Source organism: Taudactylus pleione, unplaced genomic scaffold (assembly GCF_031769625.1).
Source record: "Taudactylus pleione unplaced genomic scaffold, aTauple2 ptg000704l, whole genome shotgun sequence".
NCBI classification, from domain to species: domain Eukaryota; kingdom Metazoa; phylum Chordata; class Amphibia; order Anura; family Myobatrachidae; genus Taudactylus; species Taudactylus pleione.
Genome location: NW_028285106.1, coordinates 436,970 through 462,071, shown reverse-complemented (window position 1 = coordinate 462,071; position 25,102 = coordinate 436,970). Strand labels below are relative to the sequence as shown.

The 25,102-nt window shown below is 46.5% G+C and overlaps 1 protein-coding gene across 2 annotated transcripts in view; it reads right to left on the bottom strand.

The window, feature by feature from the left end:
- Positions 1–25,102, bottom strand: part of TMPRSS2 (transmembrane serine protease 2) — a 66,160-nt gene that overhangs the window by 14,618 nt on the left and 26,440 nt on the right. For both annotated transcript variants that reach the window (XR_015872491.1, XM_088456443.1), the window contains exons 2-10: positions 20,169–20,240; positions 15,805–16,015; positions 12,997–13,083; positions 11,725–11,835; positions 9,872–10,001; positions 8,072–8,182; positions 7,051–7,094; positions 3,917–4,085; positions 2,323–2,489 (exon numbers count right to left, since the gene is read on the bottom strand). Coding sequence is in view for 1 of the 2 variants with exons in the window: in XM_088456443.1 (XP_088312569.1) it covers positions 2,323–2,489; positions 3,917–4,085; positions 7,051–7,094; positions 8,072–8,182; positions 9,872–10,001; positions 11,725–11,835; positions 12,997–13,083; positions 15,805–16,015; positions 20,169–20,180 (1,042 nt within the window). In the remaining variant the exon portion in view is untranslated. The remainder of the gene's footprint in view (positions 1–2,322; positions 2,490–3,916; positions 4,086–7,050; positions 7,095–8,071; positions 8,183–9,871; positions 10,002–11,724; positions 11,836–12,996; positions 13,084–15,804; positions 16,016–20,168; positions 20,241–25,102) is intronic.

The window sequence follows — 25,102 nt, the reverse complement described above, 5'->3', positions numbered from 1 at the left end:
CTAAGGACTATATGACTGTGACAGCCCACTGGGTAGATGTATCACCTTACGCAGCAACAGCAGCAGCGTCACCAGTAGCAGCATCTCAGAAACGCCAGCTCGTTACAAGGCAGGCTACGCTGTGTATCACCGGTTTCAGTAAGAGGCACACCGCCGACAACCTCTTAGAGAAACTGAGGGAAATCATCGCCCAGTGGCTTACCCCACTTAGACTCTCCTGGGGATTTGTGATATCTGACAACGCCACCAATATTGTGCGGGCATTACATCTGGGCAAATTCCAGCACGTCCCATGTTTTGCTCACACAATAAACTTGGTGGTGCAGAATTTTCTGAAAAGCGACAGGGGCGTGCAGGAGACGCTTTGGGTGGCCCGAAAAATTTCTGGCCACTTTCGCCATTCAGCGACTGCGTGCCGAAGACTGGAGCACCAGCAAACACTCTTGAACCTGCCCCGCCATCACCTGAAGCAAGAGGTTGTGACGCGGTGGAACTCAACCCTCTATATGCTTCAGAGGATGGAGGAGCAGCAAAAGGCCATACAAGCCTATACATCCACCTATGACATAGGCAAAGGAGGGGGTATGCACCTGACTCAAGCACAGTGGAGAATGATTTCCGTGTTGTGCAAGGTTCTCCAGCCCTTCGAACTTGCCACACGTGAAGTCAGTTCAGACACAGCCAGCTTGAGTCAGGTCATTCCCCTCATCAGGCTTTTGCAGAAGCAGCTGGAGAAAGTGAAGGAGGAGCTAAGACGGAGCGATTCCGCTCGGCATGTGGGACTTGTGGATGAAGCCCTTCATTCGCTTTGCCAGGATTCCAGGGTGGTCAATCTGTTGAAATCAGACCACTACATTTTGGCCACCGTGCTTGATCCTAGGTTTAAAGCCTATGTGGTGTCTCTCTTTCCGGCCGACACAAGCCTGCAGAGGTGCAAAGACCTGCTGGTGAACACACTGTCAGCTGAAGCGGAACGTGACACGTCAACGGCTCCTTCTTCATTTTCTCCCGCAACTGGGGCTGCCAGGAAAAAACTTAGGTATCCTAAGCAACCCGCTGGCGGTGATGCAGGGCAGGCAGGACCAAGTTTGGACATCTGGTCCGGACTGAAGGACCTGGCAACAATTTCTGACATGTCTATTGTCACTGCATATGATACTGTCACCATTGACAGAATGGTGGAGGATTACATCGGTGACAGCATCCAAGTAGGCATGTCAGACAGTCCATACCTGTACTGGCAGGAAAAAGAGGCAATTTGGAGGCCCCTGTACAAGCTGGCTCTATTTTACCTGAGTTGCCCCCCCTCCAGTGTGTACTCCGAAAGAGTGTTTAGTGCAGCCGGGAACCTTGTCAGCGAAAGGCGTAGGAGGTTGCTTCCACAGAATGTGGAGAAGATGATGTTCATCAAAATGAATTATCAGCTCTTCCAGGGAGACCAGCCTCCAGAAGGTACAGAGGGACCTGTGGTGGTGGATTCAAGTGGGGACGAGTTAATACTTTGTGAGGATGAGGATGTACACACTGAAGAGGGTGAGGAATCGGTGGATGAGGAGGATGAGGATGACATCTTGCCTCCGTAGAGCCAGTTTGTGCAGGGACACATTAATTGCCAGCTTGTTTTGTGGGGGCCCAAACGAACCAATCATTTCAGCCACAGTTGTGTGGCAGACCCTGGCGCTGAAATGATTGATTTGTTAAAGTGTGCATGTCCTGTTTATACAACATAAGGGTGGGTGGGAGGGCCCAAGGACAATTCCATCTTGCACTTCTTTTTTTTCTTTGCATTATGTACAGTTTGGGGCCTAGTTTTTCAAACTGCCATCCTGTCTGCCACTGCAGTGTCACTCCTAGATGGGTCACGTGTTTGTGCCGCCCACTCGTGTCGCTTAGCATAGTCATCCAGCTACCTCGGTGCAACCTTTTGGACATGAAAACACTATTGTGAGGTGTGAGGTGTTCAGAATAGACTGGAAATGAGTGGAAATTAAGGTTATTGAGGTTAATAATAGCATAGGAGCAGAGAAACCAACAAATTCTGTGATTTTAGCTGTTTTTATGCTTTTTAAAAAAAAAATACAGATCCAAAACACAAAACCCAGAACCCAAAACACGGAAGGGTGGTTTTGGCAAAACCAATCCAGATCCAAAACACGAAGAAAGATCCAGATCCAAAACCAAAACACAAAACACGAAAAGTGGCCGGTGCACACCCCTAATATACATATATATACATATATATATACACACACACACACACACACACACATACATACACACATACATATATTTATACATATAACTATATACACATATACTTACAAGTAAACGTTATACTTCTTCTTAGCTTCATAAGTGCTATATCGTTATTCTTCGTCTCTGTGTCGTATTTCGGATGAGAAATGACTTTATCCACATAATACATGGAGCCACTGGTCTTATCAATCGATCCAACGTTGACATTCCACTGACTGGCATAAGAATTACTTCTATAATACAAGGAATTAGCCCATATAGTAATTAACACTTTTTTTTTTTTTTACTTATTGCAACAATTAAAAAAAAACAAAAAACTAATGTGTCAAAAATATAGTACAGTTAAAAAGATATAAGTTCAGAATGTCGGCATTGAAATTGTGAATGGCAGACAATTTGTTTTAACAATTTTAGGGTTAAAGTTAGGCTGCAGTTAGGTTTAGGGATTGAGGGCGTGATGTACTAAGCTAAAAAATGCTGTAAAACCCCCAAAAATCCAGTGAAATGCTTTGGCCTGGGGGCATTACCCAATAGAAGTCTATGGGCTTCTTTTCATGATGCCCCCTGAGAGGGATCCAATCGGATTCCTCAGCTTCCCCATGGTGTGCGCATCCTGCACATGCACAGAAGGGAGCCAGAGGGATTTCTGGGTCATAAACCCGGCAGTCCCTCTATCGCAAAGGACAGTTCTTACCAGGAGAGCTGTCCTTTGTGATTTTCTGGGTACATACCAGCAATATTATCGCCGATATGTACCCGATAAGTGCTGTATAGTATGTACGGCATCAAGGATGCGATGCTTAGTACATCCCATGCACAGTAGGCTGCAGTTAGGATTAGTGCTATGCTGAAGTCTGGTTTAGGGTAAACTCTGCTCAGGGTTAGAGTTAGGCTGCAGTTAAGATTAGGTTACAGTTACGGTCAGGGATAGGGTAGGCTGCGGTTAGGGTTAGAGATAGGGTAGGCTGTAGTTACGGTTAGGCTACAGTTAGGTTTAGGGATAGGGTAGGCTGCGGTTGGGGATAGGGTAGGCTTTGGTTAGGGTTAGAGTTAGGCTGCAGTTACGGTTAGGTATAGGGTAGGCTGTAGTTAGGGTTAGAGTTAGGGTTGCAGTTACGGTATAGGGTAGGCTGTAGTTAGGATTAGGGTATCGGGTTGCAGTTACGGTTAGGGATAGGGTAGGCTGCGGTTAGGGTTAGAGATAGGGTAGCTGTAGTTACGGTTAGGCTGCAGTTAGGTTTAGGGATAGGGTAGGCTGCAGTTAGAGTTCATGTTAGATTTAGGTTTACTTACCAGGTCAATGGAAAACCGCATGGTTGACATTCACAATGTAGATGTCATTCTGGCAATGTCAACAGTATGTGACATGTCAACATCCTGCCCATTTCAACATTCTGAATGTCGAAATTCAGAACATGTCAACGTTTTGCACCACACCCCAGGTAAATGTTACTGTACACTGCCTCGGCCAGTTATTTAGAGTTAATTATCAGTAGTCTATTTTTTAAAATTATTTTTTTAAACACAATACACAGTGATTATCCAATTAGGGGGTCTATATATCAATGGGAGATGAACAACTGGTAGGAGCGGGTGTTTTGACAGCTGTCATTGACTACAACCCTGAAACAACAGACATGGGTATGGATACTGTACCTACCCTTCAACACAGTGAGCTGCGGTAAGTATCCAGTCTGGGGTAATGATGGATCCTCCGCATACATGCCTCTGCCCGATCTGGAGACTCGCTTGCCAGGGCCAGTCTCCGCTCTGCGCTTGTGACCCACCTACTATTCTGCCAGCCGCGATCTTGGACGATGTACCACAGTCTGTGAGTAAATTAAGCCAACAACTATATTACACCATTCAGAACTGTGCAGGAAATATACAGTAAAAGAAGGTCTGAAAAGGCACAATTAGGAGTGTGTTGACTTGTAGTTACTAAAGTGCGGGTTTTTAGAAGTGGAGATGATGCCCATAGCAACCAATCATATTTTAGCTATTATCTTCTAGAAGGTGCTAGCAGTGGCGTAAGTAGGGCAGGGCCGCCGAGGCTGCTGTGCTCACTGCCAGAGCTGGGCTGGAGCTCACTCACGAGCTCCTCCTTCCGGCTCCTGAAGTAGGTGATGGGAGAGATGTCATGACGTCTCTCCCATAGTACCGAGTGCGGCGAGTGGGACCAAACGGGAGGACGGAGGAACAGACAGCGGCGGGCACGGCAAGTTAGTGAGTGTTTTGTGTCTGTCTGTTATGCATTACTGGCCGGGGGCACTACGGAAGGCACTGTCTAAGGGGCACAGCATAGGGGTGATCACTACTGGGGCCTTCATAAGGGGGACCACTACTGGGGGCACTGTCTAAGCGGCGCAGCATAGGGGGGGGGGGATCACTACTGGAGACACTCTATAAGGGGCACTACTGGGGGCCTTCATAAGGGGGACCACTACTGGGAGCACATAAGGGGCACTACTGGGTGCCTGCATAAGGAGGACCACTACTGGGTGCCTGCATAAGGGGGACCACTACTGGGGAAACTATATAAGGGGCGCTACTGGGGGCCTGCATAAGAGGGACAACTACTGGGGGCACTGCATACTCGGGGTACTGTATAAGGATCACTACTGGGGAACTGTATAAGGGGGACCACTTCTGGGGGCACTGCATAGGGGGGCACAGTATAAGGGTGCACTACTGGGGGCACTGTATAAAGTACACTACTACATGGGGCACTGCTACTGGGGACATTGCATAAGGGGCACTACTACAGTGGGAATTACAAGAAGGGCACTACTACTCTGGGCATTAAGGTGCATATGGAATGGATAGGAATGTTCTCAGAGTAACGAGAAAGGGGTGTGTGTCATGTTGACACGTCCAATTTGTCAGTGCCACGCCCCTTGTGGCATGTGACAACGCCCATTTCTCGGCAAGATGTGAGCACATGGGGGGTGGGGTGGAGGGGTGGCTCCATTTTTTATTTTGCCCTGGGCTCCATATACCCTAGTTACGCCACTGTGTGCTAGATAAATAATAAATAGAATCTCAGTGGTTGCTATGGGCAACATCTTCACTTCTAAAAACCTGCACTTTAGTAAATATACCCCTTGATGGTTTCATGTCCTCTGGTCTGGCGGGGATCAGTGCGCACCCTAAACTCTAATAATGCTTTCCTATGTTCCCTCTCTCTCATCATTCATTAGCTGTTTCTTGCATCCCGGGAAAGCGGGCAACTCTCCTGCAACCCGCAGGCTGCCACCACTTCTCTATCAATCGCATCGTCACCGCTCCGTTCTCCGTGATGCAAATCCAGGAATCGCACCCCACTCCCCTCCAGCTCATGTGGACCCTTCCCCACCACAAACCAAAGGCAGCCAACGTGCTCCCTTATTAGGTTTATAATCTTCCCACAATGAAAATTCTAAGGTAGCCGGCCCATAGCCCTGACCAAACAAGGAGAGGGATAATTTATTCAGGAGAGCTGGAAAGGTTCCTACCAAGGATCACTCTGACCCAGTTTAGCTGCCCTCAAGGCCTCAAGCCAATATATATTTATAGTCTCAGTATAAAACGTTCCTGCTCTCCAAGAATTTCTGTGAGATTCCTTAATTTGGGGAAAGTTCTACCAGGTGTACCTCTTTCTCATTACCCCTATTTTTATCTGTAGCACCATCTCTAAGGGCAGGATGCACTATTGATCGCAACTAGAAGCTGTTGATTAACGGCTCTATAACGCAGAGTTCTAAAAAATGACATCGCCTGTATGCACCATACACTGGGGTAGATGTATTATAGCGGCACTTAACGTGCCGATATAACGCTTCCCACTTCGCCTCTTTACCGAGGTGAAGCAGGAAGCACTAACGATGAGATGTATGAACATCTCATCGGCCGGAGAGGGGGAGCGTTAACTCCCCCCTCCGGCGCTACCCGTTAGAGACAGCAGCGCATCGGCCTAGTGCTGATGCGCTGTGTCTCTGTCCCGGCCGGCTCCACTGAGCATGCTGATCTAAATACTTATTTATTTATAATTTCAGGAGATTAATGTGCAAATCTTGTAAAAGTCAGTGAACTGCCCATATGTGTGATTATGTAAGTGAGGACAGGTCTGCATGTCAGTATCATGGAGCGGGATGCATGACGTATCGCACTCACGATGCATTCCGCTGATCATCGCATGCATGGCGGTATGCATGACGATCTCTGACAGTAAGAGCGGCCCTTTGCGAGGGAGGGACTTCCGGGTCGATGACCAAGAGGCCCCTCCGGCGTCCTTCTGCGCATGCGCAGAAGGACGTACGCGTTGCAGGGGGTGCTGGGAGGGATCCGATTGGCACTCCTGGCCACCGAGAAGAGTAGGCACGTCTCTCGGAGTTGGCCGAGACCCATCTGCAGTCGCCCATTTACAGAGTGAAGTGGGCAGCCAATGATGTGACTTGCGCTGAATTGCATCATTTTGGCCCCAATCCTGCTCTACAATGCCGGTATTGTGCGTCTGTACAGCACTGTGACACTCTAACACAGTGATGCGTTTCGCGCGTGCGCATATAGTCATGGTGACATCACCTCAGCAGTGCGTTGTCGCTACCCCTCTCTGTGAGAACCTCTCTATGTCACAGATCAATCTGTAGCTAGTTTAGTTGGTGATGTATTAAGTTAGATTATGTCAATAGGTCAGTGCAACTATGATCAATAATAGAACTTTGATAAATACTCCTCCATAGGATAAATTGCAAAATACAGTCCAGTGTCAGCACATGACTCGCAGTGTACGCGGCGCGGCAGTGAATTACTTACCTATGCACCTCAGTGAGATCACCTTTCTAGACGGACAGTAATCTCTGCAAAATAATCAAATGGTGTTGTTATATACAAACAGCTTCTAGCTACAGAAAAGCTCATTGAATGAGTACAGTTTGCTAAATTATAACAATTTTAAAATAATGGTGGCCAAAATCAGGCATCCCGGTAATAGAACTGTCTCATGCTGTGATATCACTTACTAATCAGGCTGCATTCCCATGAACACTGACTCCACTCCCAAAACGTCTGCCAAACGGAGGAGTTCCTTAAACGAATGCCGTTTGTGGGCGGCCGCACTGACATCACAAGTGATGTCAGAGGGGAGCTTCCTGGCGATGGTCTTGACAAAAATGATAGCTACAATTGGTTGGTTGCTATGGGCAACACCACATCTTTTAATGTTTAGAAGATTTAATAAATCGACTCCTTGGACCTTAATGGCGCTTGGTGGTCTGGCCTGGGGACGTCGCATCTCAGTCTTGACAATACCCATCTTTGGCTCTTGCTGCAGTCTAGTCATTCATAACAATAACCCTTCATCTGGAGGCCTCTCACTGGCAATAGCCCTAAGTGTATGTGTAAGGGCGGGGGCTGGAGAAATAGTCACCATTCATGGCTACTGGAAGCCGCAGGGGAGTAACTAGGTATTTGATGGTCCCATAGCAAAAGTGTGCAAGGGCCCCTATGCACCGCCCAATGGTGCAAAATGTATATAACACATGTAACTATAACAAGGAAGATGGCCCCCCTCAGCTCTAGGCCCCATAGAAGCTGCACCCCATGCACCTATGGTAGTTACACCCATGCTGGAAGGACTGGATTGATCAGCATGTTATTTGCATTGGATGGTATAATGTTAATCTCTCTCTCCTCCCCCCTCCTCATTCCATGTCTACTGCTCTCCTGTACCCCCGCCCTTATAACATTCAATGGGTCCGGTCTCCATCACTGTTACACCTATTGTAACACAAGTAAATTAATTTGTTACAGGGAAGACAATGAGATGGGCGTCTACCTGTTCCTGAGGCTCGTATACAACTTGACGAAAGAGAGACTGGTGTTCACACTGACAAATCCTGATAAATCGGCCGGGACATCTTCTAGATAGGTACCATAATAACTGGACCTGAGAAAGGAGGAAAACCATTTAAAAAAAATAATAGATTCAATTATTTAAATAGAAGAATACATATGTGTGTGTATCCTGTCTATCTATCTACACACACACTCATATGGGACGTAGATAACATACCGGCGGACAGGATTTCGGGCACCAATATACAGACGCCGAAAATCCCGACCGCTGGCAAACTGCAGACGCCGCTATCCAGTATAGGATCAGGATACAGACATCGGCATACAGATCACCGGAATCCCGAATGTCCGGATGCCGGTAAGTATAGTAGTTACCCGGAGATGGGCTTTAGGATTAGGCACCCCACAGGGAGAGTTACTGTGGGGGTAGGCTGTGGTGAGGGAGGGTTAGGCACCACCGGGGGGAGGTTAGGATAAGGCATGCCCCCACGAGACTTAGGTTTAGGGTGCGGGTAGGGGAGGTTAGGGTTAGGCACCAGTAAGGGAGGGTTAGGGTAGGGAGAGGGGGAGGGTTAGGGTACTTACCTCTCCTGTCGGGATCTGCTCACTTCGGCCTTCCGGCTTCATTATTTTATCATACCCTTTCCCACTCATAGATACACATACTGTATATACATACATACATACATGCTTTGATCAATAGCTGTACTGTAATTCTGTGTGTATCTAACAAATAAAAGTTTGAGAATGTTGATATATTGTTCATATTATGATCAAAACATATGAGCCTGAGGGATCCCCAATCCCTTCAGGTCCCTATAGTAGCATAAATGCTTCACGCATCATTAAATTACAGCCACAATTCACTCACCTCCAAGATACAGAGGGTAGGTTTTGCCTTTAAACTAATCGCTGCTTTCAATCTAGTAACCATCCGATTGATCGCAGGCCCATGGAGTTTAAATACCAATCTGGTTCATGTTGTTTAAATACCAAGGGACAGTGGGCCTGATTTAGACCCGGTCGCAAGCGCTGAGCGCTCGCAACCGAGTCGATGGTGGCCCACAGCGCATGCGCACGACGGAGCCAGCTCTGTCATGCGCATGCGCGAGACCCGGCTAGCGACGGGCACTCCGTTGCTCCGGGTCTCGCACCAAAGGGGGCGAGCTGTCGATGTTAAGTGACAGCTCGCCCCTTTTGGAGGGCGAGCCGGGGTGGGGTGGTGGCTGCCCAAACGGAGGCGTTCCCATGAGAACGCCTACCGTTTGGGGCGGCCCCACTGACATAACATCAATTTGAGCCAGAAGCTTGCGGCCATGAGACCCTACCACAAGGGTCTCATCGCAAGCCCGATGGTCGTGATGGTCTTGACCATCACGACCATCATAATGGTCGCTCGCTATAGCTGTGGGTGGTCACCCACAGCTATGCGAGCGGCCAGGAGGCCGCTCCAAAAATAAAAAAAAACGACCTGATTCAGAGCGAGCGCTCTTTCAGAGCGTCCGGCTCTGAATCAGGGCCACTTACCACATGGCTATGATTGGCTGTATTAGATATCACTATGACCTTTTCTGAGAGGTATAGTAAGAATAGAGCTGCCCAGTATTTGTCTGCTGTATGTGAAACCAAGCAGTAACTTTGTTGCATGCAAAAAATACATTTGTACCCCCTATGTCACAGCATGGTTTGCCCAGTTGCAAATTGGCATCCTTTATCTGGATTTGCTCCTAATGTAGCGTTGCGAAGTAATACAAAAAAAAAAAAAAAGGGTCACACTTACGTCTTGTAGCCCATCGCTTGGCACGTCATACTTCCATAAATATTAATCCAGTCGTCGAAACACACAGTCTGCCATGAGGACTTGGTTGGAGAATAGGCTTGCAGTATAAATTTAGAGCCATACAGTCGTACTTGAAGAAAGAAGAGGATCATGATGTTATGCAGGAATGCATTACTACAGCAACAAATAACGTACACTGACTGGCGCCACAGATGACTTGGGGCAAGTAAGTGGAACAGACGCAAATTATGAAGCTGTGATCTTTTTTCACTGTTTTCCCCCCAAAAAAAGCAGGGTCATTATTGCTTCTATGAAAATGTAGACTGTGGAATAATGAGAGATTATTCGCGCAACGCCTTTGTCTTCTGTTAATAATGTTGCCGCCATTGCCAACTAAGGGCCCGATTCAGCAAGGAACGCAAGTCTGCATACGCACGCACATGGCTGCTTCGAAAATATGCTAATGAAGTCATACGCACTGCCGCCGCGGCACTATAATCAGACGCCCAGCACTACATTAAGCCGTCCCCTTACCATTACTCACTTGCAAAAAAGTAATCAAGATAGCGAAAACATCGGTAACATCGAGAACCATCGGACCCACACGCACAATAATGGTTGACCAGACCTCGTGCAGGATTTTACCAACTGCCTGTGTGCAACTGGACCTCTGGCTGCATCTTCCGCCGCACGAGCTGAATTACGCACACCCCTGTAACAGCGCTCCAACGCACAGGCACGCCTGCGTTCAGCCCATCGTATCCACCCGCAAACGGTACTTCCTGTCAGTCAGTCAGCCAGCGATGGGTCTGCGCATGGTCTGTGTTCTTGTCCTGATTTTCCCAATCGGGAGTGTTTGCTGTTGTGGGCCAAGGGTTGGGTACGGGATGCCAGCGCTCGGGATCCCGGCGGTCAGAATCCTGCCGCTGGCATCCCGACCAGGTTAGAATGCCGATGCCCCCAGGTAAGTAAGCCTAACCTAACCCTACCCTTAACCCTAGCATTCCCTCCCCCAACCTAAACCTAACCTTCCCCCTAGTACCTAACTATCCCTCCCCGCAGCCTAAACCTAACCCCCCCCCTCCGCAGCCTAATCCTAACCATCCCCCTAACCCTATCCCCACACCCTAACCCGGCGGTCAGAATGCCGGCGCCATCATTCTGACCACATCCCGTGTGCCACAAATAGATCAAGCCTAGCACTAAGCCTGAGCACCGATTGGGGACCACTTAGTGTAGGTAGAAGATGCCCTCGTTCCCGGATGAGATTTGGCCTTGCAGCATATTTGCCTACTCTCCCACAATGGCCAAGATAATTCCCGGAAATCGTGTGATGCTCTCGGCTGCTCAGAAAAAGAGGACAAGTCTCCTGGAAGCTGGGCGCCACTCGTCCCCAGCCGCTTCCTTACCAGGTGAAGTGGGTGGTCAAGGTGGCAGATGACACAATTTGCGCTAAATTGCATCACTGTAGCCACGCCCCCGCTGTACAATGCCGGTAATTCTACATTGTACAGCGGGGGACAAGTTCCTGATGACACACTTGTGCCCCCCACATTGCCTCCCATACCATGCCCCCCGTACCGCCCCCTATTTTGCATAACGCCTCCCGCTGTGCTGACCTGGTTGTTCCCTCCTTTGTGCCACTAAAGTCGTGCTCTCAATAGGATTTGCAGTATGCCTCACAGTCATATTCGTGCTGCCAATATTGGGCCAAATACCTATGGGGAAGCTTTAGCTATGTGGGGAATGGAAGATTACAGTAGTACAAGTAGTTATTCACGCTTTTTTTTTTTTCTTCTGTTCACTGACAGAATCATACAATGATCTGGGATAATCACACATCCGCTACGTACCACAATAGTCCTCATCTTCTCCGTTGGGGCAGTGGGTTGTGCCATCGCACCACTTGGAGGCCTGCACACAGCTTTCGGACGTACCACACTTCATTTCACATCGTGCGCTCACTTTATAGAAGAGAGGAGATATCATTTGTGTGTTATTCATATTGTTTTATTTACAGCATTTCCCATCCTCTGTTTCTGCTAATTAAAAGGGGACAATCGTAATTGTTTTTAAATGACTAATATTGACATGATGATATTGACAAATAATAAATATTGATAATTGAACATGACAAATGACTAATATTGACAATGACTAATATTGACAAATAATAAATATTGGTAATTGAACATGACAAATGACTAGTATTCTTGTGTTATCAGATGCATAGTGCCAGACTCTACTTGGCGCATGGGGCGGTGAGAGTGGAGCTCGCACAATGAATGCACGCAGGGAGGGACCAAGTTTATTTTGGCACCATCCCTCCAAAAGCTGTATGCCAGGTGTGCGCTATGTACAATAGCATGAAGCTGTCCCAATTGACCTCTAATCGTAACTGTGAACCACCTAAGGCCCGTATTGAATTGCCGGCGAAAAGTCTGAATCCGTGAAAAAGCATCACGGATGACGTCATTTCGCCAGGCGGAATAGTATCGCTGTATTCAATTGCAAAGACTTTCGCGTTCGCGGAAAGTCAATGCAATGTAATAGGCGAAAAAGTTTCACCTAGGAATACCAGGTGGAAAAAAGTGCAGAATTGCGGTTTTGGGGCGCATTTTCAAGTACCCCAAATTTGACAGGAGTACTTATTTTCACCAAAAAAAAAACGGCTTAATGCTATTCTTCATCACTTGTGCAAAGCCGCTATTTTGGAGCAATTGGCAGCACTTAAGTACCCCAAATAGCTTCAGTAGGGCTAATCGGGGACATCTAGATTGATCCCCAATGTTAGTGCATCATTTGGGGGGTGTCAGGCTGATTTCCCCAATTTTGCCAACACTTTTTGCCTTTTAGAATTTCGCCAGGACGCGTTTTCGTGTCCTTTGGAAGCGAATACGGCGAATAGCAGAGGCGCGCCCGATAAGTTTCCGCGGCTAAAACACGCGAAGTCTGCGAAAAGTGCGGCATGCGAAGAAGTATCGCGGGTGCGAAACTAATTGAATACGGTCCTAAATTGGTAGAATTGGGATTTATATCTTGTTGGGAAAATTCAGAATGGTCAATACCTATCATCATTTCAAACCAAAGGAGGACAAAAAAATAAAATTACAAACAACTCTTACCGAAATACCAGCACAGCACAGCCACAATAATCGCCACCGCTGCCAAAACACAGATGGTGATGGCTATACATATAATCTTTTTCCTACCTAGAAGATAAAAAATAGTCAAAATATAAATAAGATACTGTAGCTACAAATACATCTGTCCCTTTGTAACAGCAAAAAAAAACAAATGCCCCACAAACAAAACTCTTATTCATCAATAGTAGAGTATCGGTAGGTATGAGGTGAACCAGAGCCTATTCCCCCAGATTGGCTGGGCCCATAACCTGTTAGCAGAACTGTTAGCAGAACTGTGTAACAGTTCGGAGCGCAGCAATGGTGCTGGATATAGTAATCCCACAGGGTTGGGTATGAAATCCTGCCCCTGCCGACAGGGGCATCCCTATGCTAGGAATCCCGACAGGGGTTGGGTAAGTATGTTAACCCTCCCCCTTCCTGTAGACCTAACCCTCCCTTCTTGCACCTTAATCCTAACCCTTCCCACCCTGCATCCTAACCCTTCCCACCCTGCATCCTAACCCTCCCCACCCTGCATCCTAACCTTCCCCATTAGTGCCCAACTCTAACCCCCCAGTGATGCCTAACCCTCTCCCCCCCCCCCCGTGGTACCGAAAGCTGACCCTCCCCCCCTTAGTGCCTATCCCTAACCCCCCCCAGTGGTTCCTAACCCTAACCCCCCCAAAGCCTAACTCTAACCTCCCCGTGGTGCCTAAAGCTAACCCTACCTTCCCCGCAGCTAACAGCTAAGGGCACCCCGGCTTACCTTCGATCTGGTTGCTTTCTGTCGGGATTCCAGCGTTGGTCTGTGTGGGCTGGCGTTGGGATTTAGCCACCTATGTTAAATCCCGGGTCGGGGTTCCGACGCCAGGATTTCAACAGACAGCATCCTGGCCGTCCCTATTTTAACTACACCCCATCCCCCAGACAATTTACCCACCCATACACTTGGCCAAAGACTATGTGATGTTGAGTATGTTGCGCAGTAGTTTGGTGCTGGTGGCTCTAGGCCCACACATGGTACAGCTTAGCCGGTTCTTGTTTATTGAACCAGGTAGAACAACAAGTAGCATGAGACATAGGGCTATGACAGGTATAACTGTAGCATATAGAAGCAGCCCAGAGCTTTAGGGTATAGCTGGGAAATGTAGTGCGCTGGACATCTGAGTGGTAAATGCATCGGTGGATGTCAGCAATCAGCCAACACACTACAGCGATGGTGATATAGCATACTTGCTGTGGATTTACAGCCTCTGGACAGATCGTATGTTGGAGAGCCATGACTAGTTGGCCTGATTACCAGGGAGAAAGACGCGCATGCTTAGTAGCGCACGCTTGAGGATAGACACTGAGCTCCGGCTGAGAGGTTAGAGATCGGAAGCTGGGCTTCTAAAATCGATGCAATGGTAAGTAACCATCGCATCCAAAGTATTAGTTAAATAAAAATAATTCAATTGATATTCACATGCACAATAGCCCTGTTTCAAGGCTGGCAGGGGATGGCACTGGAGGCGGGGCAAGATGCCCGATGCTGAGAGCCGCTGGCAGGGCCAGCGCAGCTCTCAGCATTAAAAAAACAAATAAACATGACAACACCATCCAATCATTACCATTCGATGGCGGAAAACATCGGAATGCTGCCATTGAATGGTAAAAACACCACCATCACAAGAAAAACATTGATGGTCGGCAAACATCGACCATCGATGTCCATACCTACAGCTATCCTGTCTGCGCTGAAGATGGCAGAATCCCAACAATCATCCCGTGCATCTTCATGTGCAGACCATCCAGACGCATGTCTGCGAAATGAAAGTACTTTTCACTGGTAATGTGCATTATATACTGCTGGTCAGCTATAAAAGAGGCAGCCGGATTGTGAGCACAATTATTTGGCAGTGACACTGAGGCACACAGTTCCTGGTGAGTTGATGACCTGTACTCTGAGGATTATTTGGGCCTTAACATTCAGGGGTCTAGTTACTAAGCAGTGTTAGGAGACAGAGTGAAAAGTGATAAGGTACCAGCCAATCAGCTCCCAACTGTCATTTTTCAAACACGGGGCCTGATTCAGACCCGTTCGCGAGCGCTATGCGCTTGCAAGCGGGTCGATGGTGGCCCAGTGCACATGCGCATGACGGAGCCGGCTCCGTTGTGCGCATGCGAGAGACCCAGATAGCGACGGGCAATCCGTCGCTCCGGGTCTCGTACCAAAGGGGGCATGCTGTTGATGTTGAGTGACAGCACGCCCCCTTTGGTGGGCGGGCCGGGGCTGCCCAGACGGAGGCGTTCCCATGGGAACGCCTACCATCTGGGGCCGGACCCACTGACATCACAAGTGATGTCAGTGGGAGTGCTTTCGGCTCTGTTAGAGCCGAAAGCACTCTGGGGCTTGCGGCAACGAGACCCTACCACAAGGGTCTTGTCGCAAGCCCGATGGTCGCGATGGTCTTGACCATCGCGACCATCTTGCTGGCCACTCGCTATAGCTGTGGGTGGTCACCCACAGCTATGCGAGCGGCCAGGAGGCCGCTCTGAAAAACAAGAAGGACGGCCCTGATTCAGAGCGAGCGCTCTGTCAGAGCGTCCGGCTCTGAATCAGGGCCACAGTCTGAGATGGCAGTTAGGAGCTGATTGTCTGGCACCTTATCACTTTTCACTCTGTCTCCTAACACTGCTTAGTAAATAGACCCCTAATTCACTTAGAACCAGTAAGAACAGATTGTATTTTTCTTTTAGTAAAGACGGGTTTTGAAGGGCTTACAAAGTTGCTAGTGGGTTATTAGTCATTGTTATAGGCGCACTTACTTGCAGAGCAGCAGGCCGCAGTTTTCACGGCCTGGTTTGCTGGCACGGAGTGATGAGGGGACACCTGGGGAATGTAGTGCGGCACCGGCGAAACATATTGTGGGGGAGGAGGAACAGAGTCATACACGTTGTAGGGAGCCCGGTTATTATAGTTATTGGCGTGTTCTGCCTGGTACCCGCCGTTGTCATAATAAGATGGTGGCGCTGTGCTCTGTAAGGACAGGAAGAGAATCAATTAGATGTTATTGTACTAAAGGAGGACTCTACTTTATATCTTCCATTATCTCAACCCATTTAGAGAGAGTAGTAACTATTATAAGACAGCATCTAAGACAGGGGTTCCCAACCACGGTCCTCAAGGCACACTAACAGTCCAGGTTTTAAGGATAGCCATAGTTGAGCACAGGTGACTTAATTAGGGAATCGGTATAAAATTAGGGAGTCGCCACCCAGTTATTGACCACAAACTCCCACAGTCATTACAGTGGAGCTTTAACAATGTCTGGTTCGATTCCCGGCAGCTGAAAACCCGACAGATGAACAGACCCCGGCAGCGGCAGCCTGACAGCGCTGGAAATCCCGATCGTCCTCAGGTAAGTAATAACTAACCTAACCCCCCTAACTCTAACCCTCCTTAGGGGTGCCTAACCCTAACCTCCCCCCTGTAAGTGCCTAACCCTAATCCCCCCTGTAAGTGCCTAACCCTAACCAACCCCTTCCCCACTGCCTAAACCTAAGTCCCCAGGGGGGGTGCCTAACCCTAAGTCCCCCCCGGGGGTGCCTAACCCTAACCCTCCCTCCCCCTAGCCTAACCCTAACCCTCCCGGGGGGGTGCCTAACCCTAAGTCCCCGCCGGGTGCGCTAAACCTATCCCTCCCCCTCCGCGGCTGTCCGCTCGCGGCGCCCGGCATCCCTTCGATCGGGATGCTGGGCACCTGTCTCCCGGTGTCGGGAAAATAACAGACGTCTATATATAGACACCTGTCATTTAACCCACTCTGGGATAAAGCAGTCGGGAAGCCGGCTGTCGGGATCACGTCAGCCGGTTTCCCGTTTGCATCCCCTTAATTAGTACCTTAGTTTTTTTTTGTTTAACCATCTGTGCTTAAGCATGGATATCACTAAAACCAGGACTGTTATGGAGCATACACACGGTCAGATTTGTCAGATCTGTCAGATGCACGATTTTACCAAAGATTTGAACAATTGAATGATTTTTTACTGCATTAAAATGAATGGAATCGTCCAAGTCTGACTGCAAACACATCAGATGTCAGATATCGTTATCTGACCATCGGGAACGCACATCGTTCATCTGACAGATATGTCAGATTTTCCTTCAGATATGAACGATTTTTTAAATAGTTATCATTCAGATCTGAAGAATAATCTGACAGTGTGTATGCACCATTAGTGTGCCTTGAGGGCCGAGGTTGGGAATCACTGATCTAGGAGGTACTGTATAGCAGGGGGGATACAGTCAATATCCCGGCAAAGAGGATGTCAGCGCTTAGAATACCGGCGCACAATCCCGACACCTGTCAGAATCCCGGTGCCGGCATCCCGAAGGTAAGGTGCAGTGTTAGGGGGAGGATTAGCGGTGTCTTCATAGTCGCCACCCAGTTATTGGCCACAAACCCCCCCCACAGTCATTACAGTGGAGCTTTAACAATGTCTGGAATTAAAGTACCTCTAAACAACTTAGAATTTCTGTACGTGGCCACTCAACTATAGATAGCTAGTGTACATCTTTTTGGAAGGCATCCTAAATTGGTCATAAGCGTGTAAAAAAAAAAAAAAAGTTGAAATGTCAAAGCACAACTTGCCAGTTAGGTTACTGGGACATTCCTGTCCTTGGGCCTGATTCAGACCCACTCGCGAGCGGCTGTCCGCTCGCAAGTGGGTCGATGTTCTGCACTGAGCATGCGCACGACGGAGGGAGCTCCGTCGTGCGCATGCGCCAGACGCGACGAGCGAAGGAAAGTCCTTCGCTCGTTGTGTCTGATCAAAGGGGGCGTGCTGTCGATGTTGATTGACAGCACGCCCCCTTTGGTAGGCGTGCCTCCCTGACGGGGGGCGTTCCCACGGGAACGTCTCCCGTCAGAGGCCGGCCCACTGACATCACTAGTGATGTCAGTGGGAGTGATTTTGGCTCTGATAGAGCCAAAATCACTCCGGAGCTTGCGGTTGTAAACCTCAACCGCAGGCTCCGGCTCGCAGTTTCGATGGTCGCGACCATCGCGGCCATCAAACTGCACGCTCGTATACCCTGTGGGTGGTGACCCACAGCTATACGAGCGTCCAGGAGGACGCTCCATTTTCATGGAGGGCGGCCCTCATTCAGAGCGTGCGCTCTGCTCAGAGCGTACGGCTCTGAATGAGGGCCCTTGTCCCATGCATGAGGTCACCTATCCACACGGAGCAGTTTTAAACAGAGTCTGAATGCCCCACACAGGCTAAGGGGCATATCTAATCGGGTAAACCCAGTAGCTAATTGACAGCCTGGACTTATTCAGTTAGGTCCTGCATCCCCCACACGTAACACTTGAGTTTTCCTTGCAGCCTCAGGAGCTGCGAGGAAAAAAATTCTGTATTAAATGCAGCCTCTGGGGTTTCACGAGCAGAGAAAACCATATATTTTACGCAGAATCTTTGGGTTACCGCGCGTTACCCAGGTTTTACCGCTCAGGGAAAAGGCAAAATAATAGAATAGGTCCTGGCGTGAAACCTGAAGCTTTTCCCCACTCAGTAACCCCCGCGCCTAATTGAATAGGCCTCCAAGAATAAATACGATAGAGAAGCGTCTTGCTCTGTACACGGTCGCAAGGGGATGAAAAGTGAGAATGCTGAGTTAATAATATAAAAGCTCTATACAGCTCAATATCTAGTATTTAATCAGTGATTTATATATTTTAATGTCAACTTGTGGCTGTATTTGCTCTTTTGCTGGTCAGGACACAGGGCCTGATTCAGACCCGCTCGCAAGCGGGTCGATGGTTGTGCATTGCGCACGCGTGGCGTGCGTGAGCCCCGGAGCGAGTGAGAAATTCACTCGCTCCTGGGCTCGCTACAAACAGGGCGGCTGTCGATGTTGATCGACAGCTTGCCCCGTTTTGTAGGTGGGGAGGGGGGGGTGGCTGGTCAAACGGAGGTGTTCCTGAAGGAACGCCTGTCGTTTGTGGGCGGCCATACTGACATCACTCGTGATGTCAGTAGTGAGCTTCCTGCTCTATTAGAGCAGGAAGCTCACTGGGACTTGCGGGAATGAGACCCTACCATAAGGGTCTCGTCGCAAGCCCGATGGTCGCGACCATCACCTAGCCACTCGCAAAAGCTGTGGGTGGTCACCCACAGATTAGCGAGTGGCCAGGAGGCTGGCTAAATAAAAAAAAAAAAGCTGCCGCCCTGATTCAGAGCGAGAGCCTCTGAATCAGGCCCACAGTTCCCTGTATGGAAAAGTGATAGGTCCAGTTACGAACTATCTAGGCCGACATCTATACTCCCAGCAAAACTTCTGGTAAGCTAAAAATTCAGTTTCTCATTTCATTCACTGGTAATTGGCTTTCATTCTAGCGGCTTACTCATTAATCTTAAAGTAAATGAAAAGAAAATAATTAGCCAAGTTACTGCAAAGGTAAAAATGGTAGATTAAGATTTAATGGATTGTCCCATAGTTGACCTCAAAAGTTAGTGTGGGTCTGTCACAGGGATATAACAGTGAGCACTGGAAAAGTCTGCCTAGATGGTACATTACTGTATATCCAGAAGCTATTACTGTACCTGCCTAAATTCAGAGGCTATAGTAGGCACATGGCAGTAAGGAGAGATGAATTTATATTCTGTTAGAGTATTAGTATTGCCATCACCCTTGATTTAGTAGGGTGCCAGAGACCAGACGAAGGGGAATTAATGTATTTATATTGCCAGATTTTGATCATTCTCAATTTTTTTTCTGGACAGTTTTCCTCAAATTCTCTAATTGTGCATTTACCATCAAGGTACAGCCGCCATCTATTTGCAAATGTTTAATTTATGTTCCATGTCCAGTTTATAGTGTTACAAATCTTATATCGCACAGTACTTGGCACATACTAGTTTTTTATGGTCGTTTGTAATTTATTTTGTACATTGGACTTTAGGATTTATTCCATTTAGGAATAATAGTTCCTTTTAGGAATAAATGGCTTCCTTGTAACTTTTAATGTTATGAACATTTGATTATTTGGTTGCTCTTAGTGAAATTTTGGGTTGCTCTTATTAAAACATGTCCACCTTACTTGACTAAGTTAAATAAAATAATGCATACATATATAAATGTGCTTTGAATTAAAAAGATAAATAAAATGAAAGATAACGTAACACACCTGCTGGTACATCTTTGTGATGAATCAGTGGGAAAATAAACGGTAAAATCCAATAACTTCACTTGATAGAATCTGAAACAAAAATGTTAGCATCATTAATGTCATGTGATCGTGCACTAGTCTCTAGTCTTCTAAAAGTGAAACTTGTCTTCAGCATATTTAACGTACATGCTGAAGACGAGTCCCGCTCATCCTTAGCACTCATGGAGTTAATCCACCTCAGAAGGCTGCCATGTAAATTGCTTACCCAGAAATCAATACTGAAGTAGTGGTGGCTTATTGCCATGTGTTTCACTAGATAATTACTTGAAATTGTCACAAACCTTTGTCATTGTCTCAGTAAGACTCCAAACTACCGTAATAATATAACTTCCAATGTTTGAAATTCTCCTATACAATTGAGATAAGGGGGACAAGAAAGGTGGCATGGCTAGGCCATACATAGCCCTCCGTCTATAAAATTCACATTGCTATGCAAGTCGGTGGGAATGGATCATAACTCCCAACAGTGTCTTTTGCGATATATTCATCCATAACACACACAATTCCACCTATCATCACTTTAGCGCAACCGTCTTTTAATGGTGGTTTTTGCTACATTAATTGACGTGCGTCAACAAACGCGCTTTACTGAATAAGGGCAACTGGAAATTTCAAAATGCGCCACAAGTTTAGTAATGAAGTTGGGGTTCTAGACCTCTGACCACTTGTAGAATCAGGTTTGCTGTAATGGGAGAAATGCATCACCCCCACACATGTGTGTGCCTTCCCTAAAAACATTCATTTTGGTCTTTACTTGCACATAACAAGAACAAACACAGACAACCCCTGAAGGTTAGTGTCCCTCTAAAAATATCTCCAAAGCTTGTATTTGTGTGGTGAACAAAACGAAAGCGTTTCACGACAACAGTCGCTTGGTGTGCTTATCTGTGATGGTGGTATTTTCTGTAATAAAATAATCAAGATACTATTAAATTAACTTAAAGTGAATTTATGAAATTATTAACTACCTTCGTTTCAGAAGTGTTTTATTCTGCATCTGAAAAACACCTTGATTCTACATAATGTGATCTGAAGCAAAGAATAAGAGGGCTATTCATGTCAATATGGTGATTTGAACGGATTTCTGAATAACAGCAGCCCCATTCGGTCACACGTGGAGACAGCCAAACTGGGTTTTCTGTGGACAAGCACAACTAGTTTGCAGTGCCGTGTCTTAGCCAACAAAATGGCGGCTTCCACTGTGTGAAGGTCACAGGCGCATTAAGTTTTCTATACTTGATAAGTTAATTGAAAAACTTCACACACAGTTTTTCACTTTTAATGTGGCCATTTTGGTTGGTTTAAATGGTAGTAACTGCATATATGTACAAACAAGTCAGGTATAATGCAGTCAGCATGAAGACAACAACAATGCTAAGTGAATTTATAGGGTTGGAAATGTTTGGTTATTCTTCATCGTTTGCTCTTTAATTAGTTAATTATTATGAGATGACATAGTTGGAACGTGGACAATCCAATGTCTCGACAAAAAGTGACAAATAAGGAATGCAACACGCAACATTATATTTCTATCCAACACAAACTGTCTATAAAATGTGTCAATGTGTCACTCGCCTTCCAGTGAATTTAAGTACTGTATATGAGTTACAGATATAAAACTCTTACATAATGTCCAGGGAGCAATATTATCATTAGAGTACTGGTACCCCTGGAACTCACTCCTCACTATTCCTCATTTTAATGATCAAATGTATCATGGCTTCAGCATAATTGTTTTTTGTATATGCATTTAATCTGTATAAGCTTTACTTAGTGGTCAGCACAGGCTTCCATAGTAGCTTCCTAGATGTACCCTGGGTATGGGATAGTGCAGCCTCCATTTTAGTTTCCAAATTGTCACTGACTGAGGTGCAGTTTACCCTCCCTTCTGTAACAGCATCAACGGTAAGATCTGCTGTCAGTAATATTAAGTTATGTTTTCATGCTATATTTAATATTGTGCTTATTGTATGTTTCTATGTTTGTGCTTCAGTTTTACCACATTGAAGTCATTCCTTTCCTCCTTTCTCTAGAATAAACACCATTGTTTCGATTTTCACATCTACTTTGGATTTATTGAAAAGCAGAAGTAATTCTGTTGTCTGTCAACTGAGAGGTTTTTAGAGAGAACAGAAGACCATATCTTCAATAAGGCATTAAAAGACAGCCGTCTAATTGTCAAAGAACAGGAAATACATATATATTGTTCTACAGTGTATTGTCTGTATGAATAATCTGCTTTTCACTATCCAAACATAACATTCAAAAGTTTCCGCGTGTTGTACATTCAGGAGTGTGGATTGGCCTGATCACTACATAATAGAAGTGAAATTGTGCAAAATATTCCATATAATATTTATGCTTTGGCTACATGTGGTTGGCGGATCTTGGCCTTGAGCGTTATCAGGGCCTGATTTACTACCGTACACAACTGCAATTTCACATGCAATTGGACGATTGTTTCCTTCTGCGCTCTATATCGTACAAATGGTTTTGCAGTCTTGCTAAACAATACGTATGTTTGCTAAATGGGCGTCCCTGTGTAGTGCTGCGATGGGATATCGATCGCAATGGATTAGCATACTATCGCAGTTGAACTGCGTGCGTAATCGCAATTGTATACGCAGTTGTGATCCGCAGTGAATCAGGGCCTTCAGTCCTTTCCCAACCACACCACTGACAGCACTGGTCATGGGCTATAAATTGCGCAAAATGTAGATCGACAAATGAGGGGTCGCACTCAATGCCGATGTTCATATAAATTGGTGATGCTTTGCTACTGTGCGTAAAAATCTCTAAAATCTTGCACGGCGCATGCGTTCCATGGTGTGTATGCACAGAGATGCAGGACCGATAGAAACGCACAGTGTCTGAAACATTTTGAAACTGTATTGAGCATTGTTGGACAGTGACTGGGATGTTGCTATTCAGATGCACAGAAATTTACCATCTTCTGGTCGCCGTTTTGATGGAGTGTCGCAGTAGTGGTTTGCGAGCTCAGGCGCTTAATCGCGTACAAAGAAGGCCATGCTCCGACAGAAAATGTGCACCTAGGGGGAAGCTGGTGAAAGTTTCAATGGTGCGACGCAGCAAGTGTGATTAATTGGTGGCCCACTTCTTGCACTGATGTGCACCAGGGAAGGACTTATACTGGCATTAGTGTAAAGTCCCAGGCGTGACTGTGGCAAAAGTCGCAAACACGGACACCGCTGCGTGAAACTCAGAATCAGGCCGTAGTGTTTAGCGGCAAAGCAAATGTAGAACCCGAAGATTGTATCATCTGATCGTCACCCCTCTGCACAGTACTCGGTTCCCCTAATTTTCATCTTGGCACAAGGAAGTTCTCTGATAAGTCCCTGACTGGATTAGAGGACAACTAAAATGAATTGTGCTTTAGGCTGAAGTGCACGTGTGTGATGACCGAGAGCTACTCATTTTGGTTCCTATTATTAATATCTGCGGGATAACAGGAGGTTTTTGGGGGTACCTGCAAGTATTTATTAAGTATTCATCAATGGTATCGACAAGGAGGCCCCCTTTGGTTTCTATGGGGGCTTTAGTGCTGATTTTACCAAGCACTGTAACGCGAAGCTTGGCCCCGGTAAATTACGCCATGTGAATTCAAATGTAAGAACTCACTCCATAGGGTAAATCCTAGCATAGCGGACATGTTTTGCACAGGTAAATGAAGACTGGTTAATGTACAGATGTGTCCTCGGACACCTATCATTTTTGCGCCATATGGCGTAAGACGCTTGGCGGTCCAGTTTGATTTAATAGTTTTTCTGAATTTTGTGTCTTATTCACTTATAGTGTACTAGGCAGTGGCGGATTTTACCTGCGGCCCCTTCCCCTAGTAAAATCTGCCACCTCAGTGAGCCAGTTGCAGTCTGTGACTGACAGTGGCTTCCCATTGAAAGTGCCACCTGCCAGTCACGCAAAGGACAAGCAGCCCTAGGGGGAGCCACTTCTGTGCATGTGCAGAGAGGAGCACCCGCATGGGTACTGCAAAGTAATCAGCGCTCCCCCCCCAGTATATAAACATAGCCATCCATACTGTTATCAACCATGGCTGGTTAACAACCATTAGTTGCTAACCACTGATGGTTGATGGTTTTGCCATCGAAGGGGAGAACCAATGGTTCTCTCCCATCAATGGCACACAGCCCAGCTGTGTTTTTTTATTATTATTTCTTTGGTGCCAGAACACGGAACATAGCTCCGTCCCCGACGCAACCCGCGAAGCCCTGTCCCCCGACTGATTGGTTCACTGTCCCTTGAGTCAGAGAGCAGGGATGACCATCGGTGGCCGAAACCATCGATGGTTTCATACCATCCATGTTAGCCACCAATAGTACGATCAATGGTGAACATTGATGGTTAACATACTAATGGCCATCCCTACATAGCAGTGACTCTGCTCCTCCCCGAGTGCAGTCATTGTCCGATATATCGATTTTCCGATATATCGATAAATTATTTTTGGGAAATCAATATTAATATCGATGGTTCCATTAAATTTTCATTTTAAATTTGGGGTTAAATAATTTAAAGTTCAAGTTGATGCATAGTATACCACAAAAATAGCTATTTTTAGTGGTATATTGTGTATCAAAAAAATAAATAAAAAATTAATAAAATATATAAATATATATATATATATATATATATATATACATACATACATACACACACATATATATATACACACACACACACACTTTATACATTTTGTAAATTTGTGTTGGATAAGTGTTAAATAAATGTTCTTGACCTGATTCAATTAATCACAAAAAAACAGTTAAGTGGTTAAGAGCCTGATTCAGATTTGGGAATAGAGGGCCTTATTCAGCAAGGATCACAGATGCCAATACGCAACGAATCGGGTGATT